The sequence below is a fragment of the Osmerus eperlanus genome, chromosome 12 (genome assembly GCF_963692335.1).
Source record: "Osmerus eperlanus chromosome 12, fOsmEpe2.1, whole genome shotgun sequence".
NCBI classification, from domain to species: domain Eukaryota; kingdom Metazoa; phylum Chordata; class Actinopteri; order Osmeriformes; family Osmeridae; genus Osmerus; species Osmerus eperlanus.
The window spans coordinates 12,153,381-12,167,252 of NC_085029.1; the positions used below are offsets into that span (position 1 = coordinate 12,153,381).

General features: G+C 44.0%; 2 protein-coding genes across 2 annotated transcripts in view; both read right to left on the reverse strand.

Moving 5' to 3' along the window:
• Positions 1 to 9,288, reverse strand: part of tcerg1l (transcription elongation regulator 1 like) — a 44,633-nt gene extending 35,345 nt beyond the window's left edge. Inside the window, exon 1 of the mRNA XM_062475560.1 lies at positions 9,279 to 9,288. The gene's annotated coding sequence lies outside the window, so the exon portion shown is untranslated. The remainder of the gene's footprint in view (positions 1 to 9,278) is intronic.
• ipmkb (inositol polyphosphate multikinase b) lies at positions 1,067 to 13,274 on the reverse strand. Its single transcript, XM_062475559.1, has 6 exons — positions 12,416 to 13,274; positions 10,477 to 10,562; positions 9,182 to 9,278; positions 8,581 to 8,753; positions 5,215 to 5,296; positions 1,067 to 5,038 (listed from the first exon to the last, which is right to left on the reverse strand). Exons 1-6 carry the CDS (start codon positions 12,618 to 12,620, stop codon positions 4,308 to 4,310), a joined length of 1,374 nt encoding a protein of 457 aa, XP_062331543.1. The 5' UTR covers positions 12,621 to 13,274; the 3' UTR covers positions 1,067 to 4,307.
• Positions 13,275 to 13,872: the final 598 nt, after the last annotated feature.

Genomic DNA, 13,872 nt, shown 5'->3' on the forward strand with positions numbered 1-13,872 from the left:
GTGTGTGTGTGTAAGCGGCCGTCTCCCATCACTCCCTGTGAGGTGCGTTCAGTTGTCAGACTGTTGACTGAGAGCAGCCTTTAATTGGAAACATCAATCCACAGCCTTTTACACACAGCAAGCAACCCCCCCGTCACCCCCTGACTTGACTGACAGTATGTCAGTTTCAAAGCAAAAGTTAGATCACTAGACTATCAGAGGGAATCTGCATTACACTGGTCACTAGGGGAGTGTCTCTCTCTTTGATCTCTGATCTCTTGGACACACTGAGTGGAATGCACATGTTGGTTCCTCTGGTCCACACTGCTTTGTTGCAGGGGCCTGCTCTGGACATCCCCCAGCCCTGGTTTGATCCTGTTGGAATAGGCTCCAGAGAGGACAGATGAATACTTAATATTCTGTGTGAAGAGGAGGAGCAGAATACCAACGGAATAGGTTATCAAACAGGTCGGAGAGAGTTTAAGTACAGTGTATGATCCACTAACAGTATTACTGATGCTGTACTTACTACATAAACAAATGTGCTTTTGTGTGATTCTGTTGTCTAACTTCATCAGTTTGGAAAAAATAAAGTTTAGACTTGTCATGTCTCCTCCCTGAAGGATAGTTTAACGTCCTTTCGGCTGCTTATGTAACTGTTCTGATTGGATGTTGGGTGAGATACATCATTATACTATTAATCTGACACCAATAACAATTGTCTTGAATAGAAAACCTTCTCAAGGTAATTACTGGTTGTTCACATGTGCTTATTCTAATGTGTTGTGTATTGTGTGCCACTGTGTGTGTTTTTGTTGGGAGGGTGTGAGTGTCTTTCCAGTGACTAGACTGTGTTGCGTTCTTTCTGAGAACAGAGGACAGCATATCACAATGATCTGCAAGCGTATTCCTGACTAAACACTGCCCTCTGCTGTCTAAAATCGTGACTATTCAACTACAGTCTTTACAGTAATGTTACTAAACTGTTACTTTTGGGGATGTTACGATGACTTTAGTTTGCTTGGTGGACTGAAATAATAAAATATTTTAAAGATTTTTCAACGATAACATAAGAAAAACCCACAGCTTTGTCATTGGGAATATTTTTATTAGTAATAATAATCTGCCAAATATACAGCCATTATTGGGTCCGTCTACATATTATACATTTACATATATGTCTTTTACAAAATAGTAGTAATTAGTCCATTTCAATCTGATTCCGATATGAGAGAGACACAGTAGATCACATCACTTCCTCTTCTGCCTTTCCTGTTCCTGTCGAGGTCAGCACTGGGAGGGGAAGATGACAGTGGAGAAACCATGGACACCACTCAGAAAAAAACTAAACTATTTCAGACATGGGTTCAAACAGTTTTTGAAATCCTCCTTTCAAATAACACAATGGGGAACAACTAGAGGGAAATGCTTTATACCGTCATCATGCACACAATTCCATTGATTCCATCAGTCAAAAACCAGAACTCAAAAGGACTTAAAAAACCATTTGACCCACACCTGTGTTCTGCAAGGCATATTCCAGTCCATCTGGAGAAAGGCACGACGGGAACTCTCTCCAGAGGTTTGCTGGTAACCCATGAACAACGAGAACAAACTGGGAGAACACACTGACAAACAATTCCATCAATCAAACCATCTGAAACTTTTACAGTTTGTTGCTAAATCAAAAATAAAGTGATTTGTTGCGGAATTGAGTATATCAATTGAGTATTTTCTATATACAATAAGGAGAACTCTTCTGCTTGGCTCAATTTATCAGATACAAATCCAGTCTAACCAAATATGAATAATATACCCTTTACGGACCTCCATATTTCAGCGAGGTGTTCTCTAAGAATGACGCCGTGCCCCTCACACTGTAAGTCATTGGTTATTTCACAGCAAAGGGTTCAAAATATATGTTCTACATTTATTATTCATTTGTTTTCAGTGCATCATTGATACAAAAATGTAAGAATAGAAGACTCCAGCCAACAAAACAAACATGGTTAGGTTCCTGGCCATCACATGGGCCGTGTGTTCATTTACTTGGCCATAATGCATCGTCATGACATGACTACTACAAAGACACATTTTACCCAGATGAATCAAATAGAATCAATCGAATGTAAACAAGAGATTTCAATTCTTTGTAGAACAGCTTGAAAATCAATCTTCAACAAGACACGGTTGACCGCTCTCAAGCCCACACTCCTGTTCCAACCATAGTGGTTCTTATGCGTTCACGCCCGCCCACCCGGCTCTTGCCTTAGAATGTGGTCTGGTCGGTTCACACATTCCACGGCCGCATTCAACAAGCCCCACCAGAATGTGGAACAGGACACAGAGGCAAGGTCGGAATGTTACCATGTCGTTGAGGGCTGCATAATAATCAACAATGCCCTTTTCTTTTCCTAATCAATAACTGAGAGATTTGTTCTTACTAATCAAACAAACAAACAAACAAACAAACAATGCCCTGTGGAGAAACGCTGAAGCTGCTGGGTGATAGTGTGATACAACAACACAACAACAACACGTTGAGTTGGCGTGTGAGAGTATCCTCACAAAGCTGCCTGCGTGATACACCGTTATCAGAGAGGGGGCTAATGGAGTGACATTAAATAAGGCAGTGACGACAGAGAAACAAAAATGCTCATCTTTCAACTGTAAACATCTCTCTAACTGCCAAGGTCCTCGAGATTGCTTCTGATGTGCCGCAAATCAACTAATTTATAGATAAGACCATCGGCAGACTCTATAGGGTGCAACATACCTTTAAAATCATACAGAAATATCAAGGTAATTTCACATTGCAACAAATTAAGATTTCATCAGATACAACTGCAATAAATCATACTTTCAAGCAACATAAAAGTAGGGTCAATATATGCATATGTTTGATTAAAATGAAAATAAACAACACGTCTATAGCGATCAATGAGATTCAGGGAGAGTAAGAGAGGACAGCAGCTCTGTGCAACTAAATACAGTCAATGTTGGAAGGAGATGAAACTTTGGAAGCATGTTCTGGGTTAAGACAACAGCAACACGTGGACCAGTATTCACCAGTACTCACCAGTACTCACCAGTACTCACCAGTACTCACCAGTACTCACCAGTATTCCCTCTAGGCCTCATGGTGGAAGGCTTGGTGCTCTCATAGGTTAAGCTGACCTTTAGGCACTGGTCTCAGGCCAGCTGTATGCTTTCCCCTCTCATAGTTAAGAGTTGTACTAGAGAAAGGACAGCTGATCACAGACCAGTGCTTAAGAAAGGCAAGTCACCCTGGAAACCACAAAGCCTTCCATCTTTCGCTCTGATAAAATAAATTAAATACAAAGAAAACGCGAGTTTGGCATTCTATTCTTCTGACCAACAGACACTCCAACAATCTCATCAACTCTCTCTCCATTTCTGTCTGGTCAGCTTGATTAATTCATTGTCATCACAACAACCTATTGCCTTTTCCTATGACCCTCCGGATCCTCACAGACACGTCACATGACAGAGGGGGCGACATTCTAGAAACTGATCTTCGGTGAACCACACACAAATCTCACTGTAAGAACACAGATTCTCAAAGAGCAGGTGATTTGGCAGCAAAAAATAGAACTACATGATAATAACAGTGTCATTAAAAAGTACTTCACCTATAATTATAGCTAATGTTAAGAGATCAATAAAACAAAAGACTCCATCAGAAACCTTAAAGAACCAAAAGGAATGAAAAGGTTTTAAAACAAAGACTGATTCAATCCTATAAAACATAGCAGATAGTATTTGTGGGCTGGTTGACAGTTTACATTAGAGGGTTCTGTCTCTGAGTGTTGAATACAGTTGTTTACCTGAGTTAGATACCTGTCAACAGTGGTTAAAAACAAACAAATACATACACGCACATCGAAGAACTATAGACAAACAACGTGCCATTATGCCATGATAGCGCCGCCTAAAGATGGCTCAACAGATGATTGACTATCAATTTAGGCTTTAACTCTTACCTTAATCTCGCCATCCTTAGTAGTTATTAGAGTAGTTATTTTACAAATCTTAGCATCTGAATATCCAGAGCTGCTGTAGAAAATAGATATCTCAAGACCATCTCTACTGCATACTGAATTAGGAATGGCTGAGACCATCTAAAGACGGTCTCTAGGGAGAGAGCAGGACTGTAATGCCTTCATGGATAGTGCATATAGTGCAGAACATTAGGTTTAGGGAGGTGGCCTGGAAGTCATTCGCACACTCACAGACTACAGTACAACACACACACACACACTCAAGGACACACACGCACCATTAAAGACCATTGGAGATGAGAGGGTCTAGGGCTGGTCCAGGATCTGCTGGAGGACCATCAGTAAGTGTCTGAGGCCATAGATGTATCCATGGTCCTGGCTCTCGGAAGGGAACACGTGGGCAAAGTCGATCATCCTCACCTCCACCTCCCCGCTAACACTGCTGCTGAGGCCGTCCTTCTCCTGCTCCTCCGACGCTGACCCCTCATCCCCCTCCCCCTGTTCCACCCCCTCCTCCCCCTCTCCTTCCAAGTCCCCCTGACACCCGTTGCCGTTTGGCTGCTCCGTGGCGTCCGGTCTTTTCCAGGCGGTGTTGTCCTCCATGGCGTTGGGGGCTGTGATTTCCTCGTCGCCGACGGCGGCAGAGGGGTTGACGGTGGGGCCTTTGCCGTGGTGATGGCCCTTGGGACAGCCTTTCTTGTGCATGGCGTATGTGGTGGACTGGCTGTATTCCAGCGGCACGCCGACCTGGACGTTGTTGTTGTACTCCACCACTTCCTCTTCCTGGTCGGCGTCACCATCAGCAGCCAATAAGGAGGTGGCGTTGTTCTCCAGGGGGGTTCTGGGGTGGTGGAGGAGCCCCCCAGGGCTGGGATTGTGGGTGGGCAAGCCCTCGTAGACAAAGAGCAGCGAACTGGCATAGAAGGTGAGCTGGCTCTGCTCCTCGAACCACTGGAGGATCTTCTGAACCTTCAGGATACTGGCCGACACAGCGTCTCTCCTCAGACCCAGCCCATTGTGGAAGAACTTAGATAGACCTGGTAGCACAGCAGATGAGGAGATGACGAGTGCTTGCATGAAAAAGTTGTTGTCGATTGAACACCAACCTAAAGCTGAAGAAGATATGGGGCCTTCCCTGTTCTAGAATACCCACGGGGCCTGGACCTCTTTTTTCTGGCCTAGCACCAACACAACTGGTTCAAGTTCAACTCACCGTCTCTGATGGTGTCCTTCACCAGGCCGCGTCCGTAGTGCTGGTCATATGAGTCATAACTGTCAGAGCCCAGCTTGTACACCTGCAGATGAGGGGAGGGAGGGAGGGATAGAGAGAACGCATCACTGTGACATTCCACTAAACCCACAACTTCAAAAGGAGGTGACAGATCTCTCTGGCACTGAACTCTTCAGACTGTATGGATAGAAGCATGGACACACTACCTCCCTCTAGTGGAAACACTAGAATACTACACTAATATAGTAGTAGTAGGGCTGTCATGCTGTCATAAATATTAAAATATTTAAATCGCATTATTTCATATGATTAATCACAATTAATCGCAAAATTATTCAATCTATTTAATCTGCAAAAAATTGACCCCAATATATTTTTTTTTTGTGAAATAACATTAAAAGGGTGTACTTAAAAACTTAGGCCTAACTGGATGATAATGTCCATATAACAAGTTCAGATGGAACACAACTTACATTGTGAGGGAGTTTTATTCACTCACAAACTGTATTGCTTTATAATAAACATCCACAAAAGTAGACTTGTTCTGAAATATAAAATACATTTAAGACATGTTGTCTCATAGCCTACTACGATATCCTGCTCCATAATATTCAAATCTCACTCAAACATACTTCAGATACTTAAGCAACCACAGATTGCCCTTAATATTGAACAATACAGTTTCTATTTTGTTGAACCCAGCCAGCTGCTCGCTTCTTTTGTGAGTGTTGTCTGCCATATATTACCGGAGCGAACGTTGCTGCTGCTAGCTGTGTGCTTTGCTTGCATGTGATATTTTAGGCTGGAAGTACTCCGGTGATAACTAAACTCAGCCTGACAATTTGTACACACAGCCTTAGTTTTGTCAACCGAGCCGTCTCGCAACTTTATGAAATGGAACTTCCCATCTAAAAGCCCGTCTCTCTATCATTCAGCTACCGTCGAAGTCATGTGACGACAGGTAATTCCCAGGGTCAAAAAGAAACCGTTAACGGAACTTTTTTTTTATTGCGTTAAGTGAGATTGCGTTAACGCGTTATTATCGCGTTAACTTTGACAGCCCTAGTATATACTAACACAGCCAGGACTATTCTGGTGTGAGTACATGAGTGTTGAGCATCTGTGTTTTTGTGGCACCAGTCCTATCTCCCTTTAGAGACACTGATCAGGCGTCTTTACCAGAGTAAATGCACACGTCCCTCCCCATATCTAACCATCAGTAACATCCTCATTATCACTAATGACATATATCCCTTCACACACACAAACACGCAGTAGATAAGAACAAGTTTCCATGCTGCGAGCCAAACAGATATAATTAAATGTTCTTTCTGCTTCTGCCCTCACAAAAAACAACTCTTACTGTCTCTTTAGTAGTCCAAACCAGGCCTGTTTATTTCCCTACTGTCCTCTGCCCTTTAGCAAGGACAGGAGAGGATGCCACTTGACATTGTTGAGATGCAGCCCAGGGTGTGGAGGAATGCTAGGAAGAGGGCTGAGAGCATGAAGGGCAAGGAGTGGAGTGTGACTTACATGTCCACATACCCATAGTGCGTGCACACACACAGAGTAGGGACAAGGTCATGAAGCTGTCACTTGAGACAGAAAAGGCACAGAAAATAGAATCTAAGATTGTGTGGGCTGTGTTCTTGACCTAACCCTGAGCTTTCTCGGTCCTCTGTCCTGGATGTTAAGGGGAATGGACTATGACCAACACAAGGTCTACTGGCATACAGCACTGTATACACAAGGTAGGAGCAGACACTGATAAAGCTGTCATTTAGACGGAGAGTGTAACACACACACACACATAATGAGGCTGGGTCAGGTTGGCAAAGCCCGTCACTGAAAGCATCTCTATGCTGTAATCAATCACCTTATATTCGCACCGCATGTTACAATGTGTGCACAAGGTGGGTTAGCAGCTCAAGCACCTGACGGTTAAACTGTGTGTAGGGAGTGTGTGTAGGCAGTGTTTACCATGCGTGTTGCTAGCGTTCAATCTGCTGGTCTGTTATCGTGGGACAAGGGAGGGAGTCTAGTGAAGAAAATACACACTCTACCCTGCCCCTGAGAGACAGGGGAGGAAACCCCATAGCAGTTGAGATCGTAGAATGCCGATGGGAGAGCAGATTAGTCAGCCTGGGGCAGTGAGACTAGGCCAAGCCCTTCTTCCTGTCTCTGCGATAGGCTAACTACTAACTTCCTGTTGGTTACCGCGATACCCTGGAGAGCTTGGGGTCCAGAGGCCCAGATGGCTGAGCTTGGATCTTTCACACTCAGGTTGTCAGTTTGAATCCAATTCGGAATAAATAGGCTACAATATACAAAACACAGAATGCCTTTCTATGTAGGCCAATAGCACACTTCAAAAATAAGTATCTCTATAGTACTGAACAACACACATTAGATCCTACTGGAGCTAAATAAACAGCCTCAATGTAAAGGCCTTGACAAAAGAGGAGACTTCATCTTTCACTGGCGACCTGCTTGCATAAATGCAAATAATGGGTTGGTATGTATATCTTTCAGGTTTGAAAGATATACATCACCTACAGCCTTCTTATAAACCTGCTGGTATACTTCACCTGTTTAACTGCTAAACAAGGCCAGTGAGAGGGACTAGGCTTCACAGTCCCAGAACCTGCTGCATCACTACAGACACTGCTCATTTAAAACTCACTAAACAACAACATAGAGGCATCCAGTGGATTGGCCAGCACGACCGCCCCCAAGCAGATAATGACAGTGTAACCAGCCACTCAGCCCAGGGCTGGCTCCCTGACTCAAGCCTGCATTTCAGAGTTTCTGGCTTATCTGGTTCAAGAATCCAAATTGGTCCATCTGGTCCCAGATGTCCCTTGTTCTCCTGGTCCCAGGACCATGCTAACCCACACCTGTGAGACCACTGTACAAACAGTTTTTCTACTCTTTGCAAAAACTGCCAAAACATGGGGATATTTGATATTTATTATTCAATATCCTAATTGAATCAAAATGAAGTCCAACCTCCAAATTATTTCTGCTGTCTTCATAGCACAGTTTCTGACAAACTAATTAATTCCTGTTTTAAAGTGATTGAGCGTTGTGAACAGTGATCTGGGAGACTGATGAGAGCCAGCGAGGCAGCAGGGGAACTTCTTTTAGCCCAGCGGGAAGGGGGAAACACATGAATACCAAGCTGCTCTTTAAAGGGACATTTCACTCAAAACACAACCAGACAATCCAATGGATTTCTTTGAGTTATATACCATCGAGTTCTTGAGCATGACTTATGGGACCTCTAGTATTCCAAGGGAGAGGAGTGTAAGGAGCTTGTTTTTTGCCGTGCTTGGGAGTAGGCCTCACCCTCATGCCCAGGACCAGGAAGCCGATCTCCTCCATGAGAGGGTACTTCCTGACCTGCTGGTCGCGCTTCTCCTGCGAGGCGAACGGGTCGTAGCTGCGTTGGCCGATCTTCACGTCCATGATGCAGGGCTTGTGGAAGCGCCGGGTCACGTCCTCCAGCTTCAGGTACAGGTCTGAGCAGGTTTGCCAGGGGGAGGGGAAGAGACAGACCTACTGTTACAATCCATCACTACTGCTCTGACTTTCAATGGGACGTCCAACAACAATCTGCATATCTCTGCATATCCCATCTAGACAGCGTGCCTAGAGAAAGCCCATCTAGACAGCGCGCCTAGAGAGGGCACGTCTAAAGACGGCACATCTGCCAGATGATAGAGGTCTTTGTTTTTAGTAGGATAGTTTCAGTCGTGTGAACAATGGCCTGATTGTTTGAACAGAAACAGACAGCCGTATTGACAATGTGTCATGCATCGAGTTGTGGTGCTGTGATACTACTATACAGTGTATACAGGGAGTGTGCTTACATATTCATGGAAAGTGAAAGGGTTCAACCAATAACAAAGAACCTCACATGTTAAAAGAATACTGGGAAGGTGTTTACCGTTGGGTGTGTCAGGATATGACCAGGTTCCAAAGTACTTGGGTAGGTGTTTCTGAAGTTCCAGAAGACACGGGTCACGACAGTCTGCATCACAAACCTGGGGCAGGATGAGACCAGGAAGGATACACACTGTTAGAACACACACACTGGGCTAGATTTATAGAGCACGTCTAGAGAGAACAGATCTATAGAGCCCATCTAGACAGTGCGCCTAGAGAGAGACCATCTAGACAGCGCGCCTAGAGAGAGCCCATCTAGACAGTGCGCCTAGACAGAGCCCATCTAGACAGCGCGCCTAGAGAGAGCCCATCTAGACAGTGCGCCTAGAGAGAGACCATCTAGACAGTGCGCCTAGAGAGAGACCATCTAGACAGCGCGCCTAGAGAGGGCACGTCTAAAGACGGCACATCTGGCCCTGACACTCATCTCGCTGGTACAGGACAAAGGATGGTGGTGAACTAGCTATACAGAGGGGCTGGAAATCTCTGGTAATGTTCTGACTTCATGTTGTTCCATCAGGCCTGCTGAGGCCCACACCTTGCTAAGCCCTTCACCAAACACATTTAACCCCCCGGGCTTTGGCCGCGTGTGGGACTTTTGTAGCCTGCTGGCTAGCCAGCCTGAACTACGCATTCTGGCATTGACAACTAACAGGCTTCAGCCTGCAACACCCTACCCTACTCAACCAGTTACCTGTGGCCTACGATACCTTTACCCACCTCCTGGCCTTTACACCATCCCTCCTGGCTTCAACCCTGCCTCGCAGATTCTTCCATACCCCTCCTAGTCTCCTAGCCTGTTGGGAACTACAGTACCACTTATGGCTTAGTACTACAGGACCCACTTGAGACAGACAGATAAATAGACACACTGTTGGGGCTCCTAAGTCTTTGGGGCAGTTTTTAATGAGTACAGTTTAGGAATAATCACTCACTTTTTATTAGCTTAGCGTAAATGATCTACAGTTTCAACTTAAACTCTCTGGAACAGCCTTTCTTATTTTATCAGCACTACAGTCACGGTTTGAAAACTATTGTATTCCTATATTATTTTCCTAAATCATATATAACACATAAGAGTATGCAAGAAAGATTACGGATCATAGACCACCTCAAGCTACTGTATTTGTCTACATGGTCTTCATTAAGATCCAACACGGTGAACAGAATTTGTTAACACATTGTAGGCCTTGATCAGTTCAACAGCCCCTATCACCAAAATTAACACGGGATCATAAGTAGGGTGATTAGAGAAGAGTGAGATTGCGGAAATATGTGTGTTGGGCCCCTGTTTACCATGCTGTAGAACTGCATCTCGCGGGGGCCTCGAGGAGGGGGCTGCAGCTGTTTCAGTACAGTACCATCCGGATGCTGTAATATACCTGTTGGAAATAACATGAAGCAGTGACACACCTATGATTCATACAACAGGAAGCTGTCACCCGCCGACTACACACTCGGAAGCTGTTACCCACGTACTGCCTGCTTGTCTATGCTAATCCAGTAGTGGCCAGTCAGTATTTGTCTGTGGTAAAACCTCCAAAAGTAGAACGGTTTCACAAGAATGGGGACACAGCAATGTGGCAGGGTCTTCACTCTCATTGCTTTAATTGTGTTAGCAAGTAGAGAATGAAGTAAAGAAAGGAAGGACCCTGAGATGTCCAAAGGTCTGAATATTTAACAAACAGTCATATATCAATGTTTACTCATTCATCGAAGGCAACTGCGCATGCAGCAGATGAATAATTTCTCCTGATAACTACAGAACAACACACAGACTTTGACCCCATGCTAGATTAGACTAGAGAAGGTGTGGACTCACATCGCATACTATACTCACTTTATTCTTCTTTGTACACAATTTAACTTAGATAAAGATGATAGGGTATAAAGGCATATCCCACCAGTTCAGTTTAACTTTATCAGTTGGACAATGAACTCAGTTGACATGGTTGAGATGCAGGAAATCTAAAATCTTAAGTGAATCACAAAACAGAATTGGGAAGCTGGGGCATGTTTCTGTATGTTACATCACCATATACAGTATGCAAGCCAGTGTTGGTTACATATAGGCTGGGCTGGGCTTGGGGATTGAGGATTAGCTAACAGTTAGCTATGCTTTCTCTTTCTATGCCTTGCTCTTGTCCATTCTGTCTTTCTCTCTGTCCCCCTCTCTGTCTCTCTGCCTCTTTCTCTCCGTCTGTCTGTCTGTCTCCTGCACAGATGATTTGGTCTGGCATGTCCTTCCCAATGGCAGTAAAGGAGTACTCTGTCAGTGCATCCATCCATCCCTCTCTCCCCTTTTCTATTCCTCTTTCTCTACCTCTTTACATCCATATTCTCCATCCACCAGTAATCAGCCAAGCAGTTTAGTGGGTGTCAGGACAGTACGAAAGGGACCTCAATAGGGCTGACCCCCTGAACCATCCAGGATAAACATGCTCTTGACTTAGGGAATAAGGAAAGCAGCAGGGATTTAAATCTGTAACCTATGACAGACACTGAGAGGCCCAGCCGACAGACAGCATACGACAACAGAAACATCCCAGGTACAGATCATCCTGTGTCTTTCGGCAGAAGAAAGTAATCTAATTGGCCTCAACAATCTTCAACAGCAAGAAGCACCTTATCTTCTACCTTGTCTACACAACTGGAGTTCATGTGTTAATATAATAGTAGGAACATCTTGATAGTGGGTTGACCAGTGCCCTGACCCCCATAGGTTGTAGCTTTCCACCCATTGGTGAACGAAAGTGCGAGTTTAGAAGTGTGAGGTAGATGATTGTCCATTGTGAAAAAACAATTAATAGCGAATTTTGACCTGCCAAAATAGTTAAAAATTCAAGAGTTTTCTATCTTTTATGAGACTTGCTAAACAGCACAAAACTACAGGCTGTATGATACACTGTATGGGTAGAAAGCAGGGGGGGTCAATTATATATATAACTCATAGTCAAACAAAAACATTTTACTAGTTAAACATTGTGCAAAGCTGGGGGAGCTGCTTCTGATCTGGCTGCTGTGTAAACTCTCAAGGCACTGCTATTTAGGAGAGCTGGATGTCAGCAGACATTGTAAATGAAAGTGCTATCTCTACTTGGTTGACTGAACCAGCCTAGTGCACTGCACACCTATCATAAGATGCGTTTGGAAAGTAAATATGGTGGACTATACGTTACAATCACTGTGTTCCATTGAAAGAAACCGGGGTCTTCATTTCAGATCAGTCACTCACCAACTTTATCAACGCCATACTTATGACCCGCCACTTGATGAGAAAGCGGCACACATCCGTTCAGGTGAGCCTGCAAGCTCGGCTGGACGCTCTTCTCCTTCACCGGGCCGCCGGAGAGCCGAGTTCCCCGTTTGACCATGGGGCTGTTCAGTTCCAGTCTTCCCAGAGCTAAAGATGAGTCCATTATCTGATGTTGAGTTGACATTCGCGATCAATAAATGGTGTTCCAAAAAAATGTATAGGTAGCCTGTCAGATTCACATATTGATATTATGTAATCAGAGATACCCCCGAACAATTTCGAAGGATGTAGGAGTCGTCATCGAATTTATCAAAGGGGCTATCGTCCAGTGCCGAGTATCCCGTTTTATTTACTATGTAGCGAGGCTCCAAAACCACTGCTACAATGATTTTCATATCTTGAACGGCAGCATAAATACAGGCTGGCCACATCCCACTTCCTCGCTAGGGAGACGTAAACACTCCTCGATTCCCCAAAATTGCTTTTATAATGACACAAGACCGATATTGGCAAACGTCCTCCGAATTGTTTTCGAAACTAATCCTCTTTGAACGAGACAGCTTAATTATCTATTTGGAAAATCTATGCATAAACTGGTTCTGGTACAGGTTCTTAGCTACCTCGCCACATTACACGTTCCACACCGCAGGCTGGTTTGCTCGGTTGATATTGCGTGACATCACATATCTATGTCTGACGACGTACAACCTCGTTCAATCAGAAAAGAAGAGTAGAAACAGACGATGGAAAAAAAGCATCGAAAATCTTTGACGAGTTCTGTATAATCCTATTTTGGAGATTATCATATCCAGTATGGGCGGCAATCAACATGACACCTTGCTTTCTAGCTAGCTAGGAATCTGCACCTACCTACTCTTACGACAGTGCCACTACTGTCGCAAACCCTTCTGGTAACTTCAGTGCTGTGGATTTTCCATTACTGTCTACATGACTTATCAATTTTCTACTTTATAACACCAGATTCAGATGGAAAGTCATGTAGGAAGTGTGATTGAGAACCACGCGGTCTATTCCACCGTTGTCATAAGAAGGGTATTGCAAAACATCCTATGTTCCCGAAATTGTTTAAAATTGCTTTTGTTCTGCTTTTACTGGTGCGGTATAAACGTGTAGGCTATCAACTTATCGGACTGATCAAAACATGAATTACTACGGCAGTGGTAATTGCACAGATGGGCCCTATCTTATGGAACATCTTAATAGAGCAATATTGTCTAAACAGGGTTTCTAAACAAAATGCACCACTGTTTACGCCGCTATTTCCCCTTATTCCCATCATGATAAAACGTTAAATTGGTATGATTTAGTTGTGACATTCACATTGAATAACACTTCACTTCTCTACATTGCTGGCAATAATGAATATACATTTGCATTCTTGGAATTCTATTGAGAGACTATTCCAAATAGTGTAA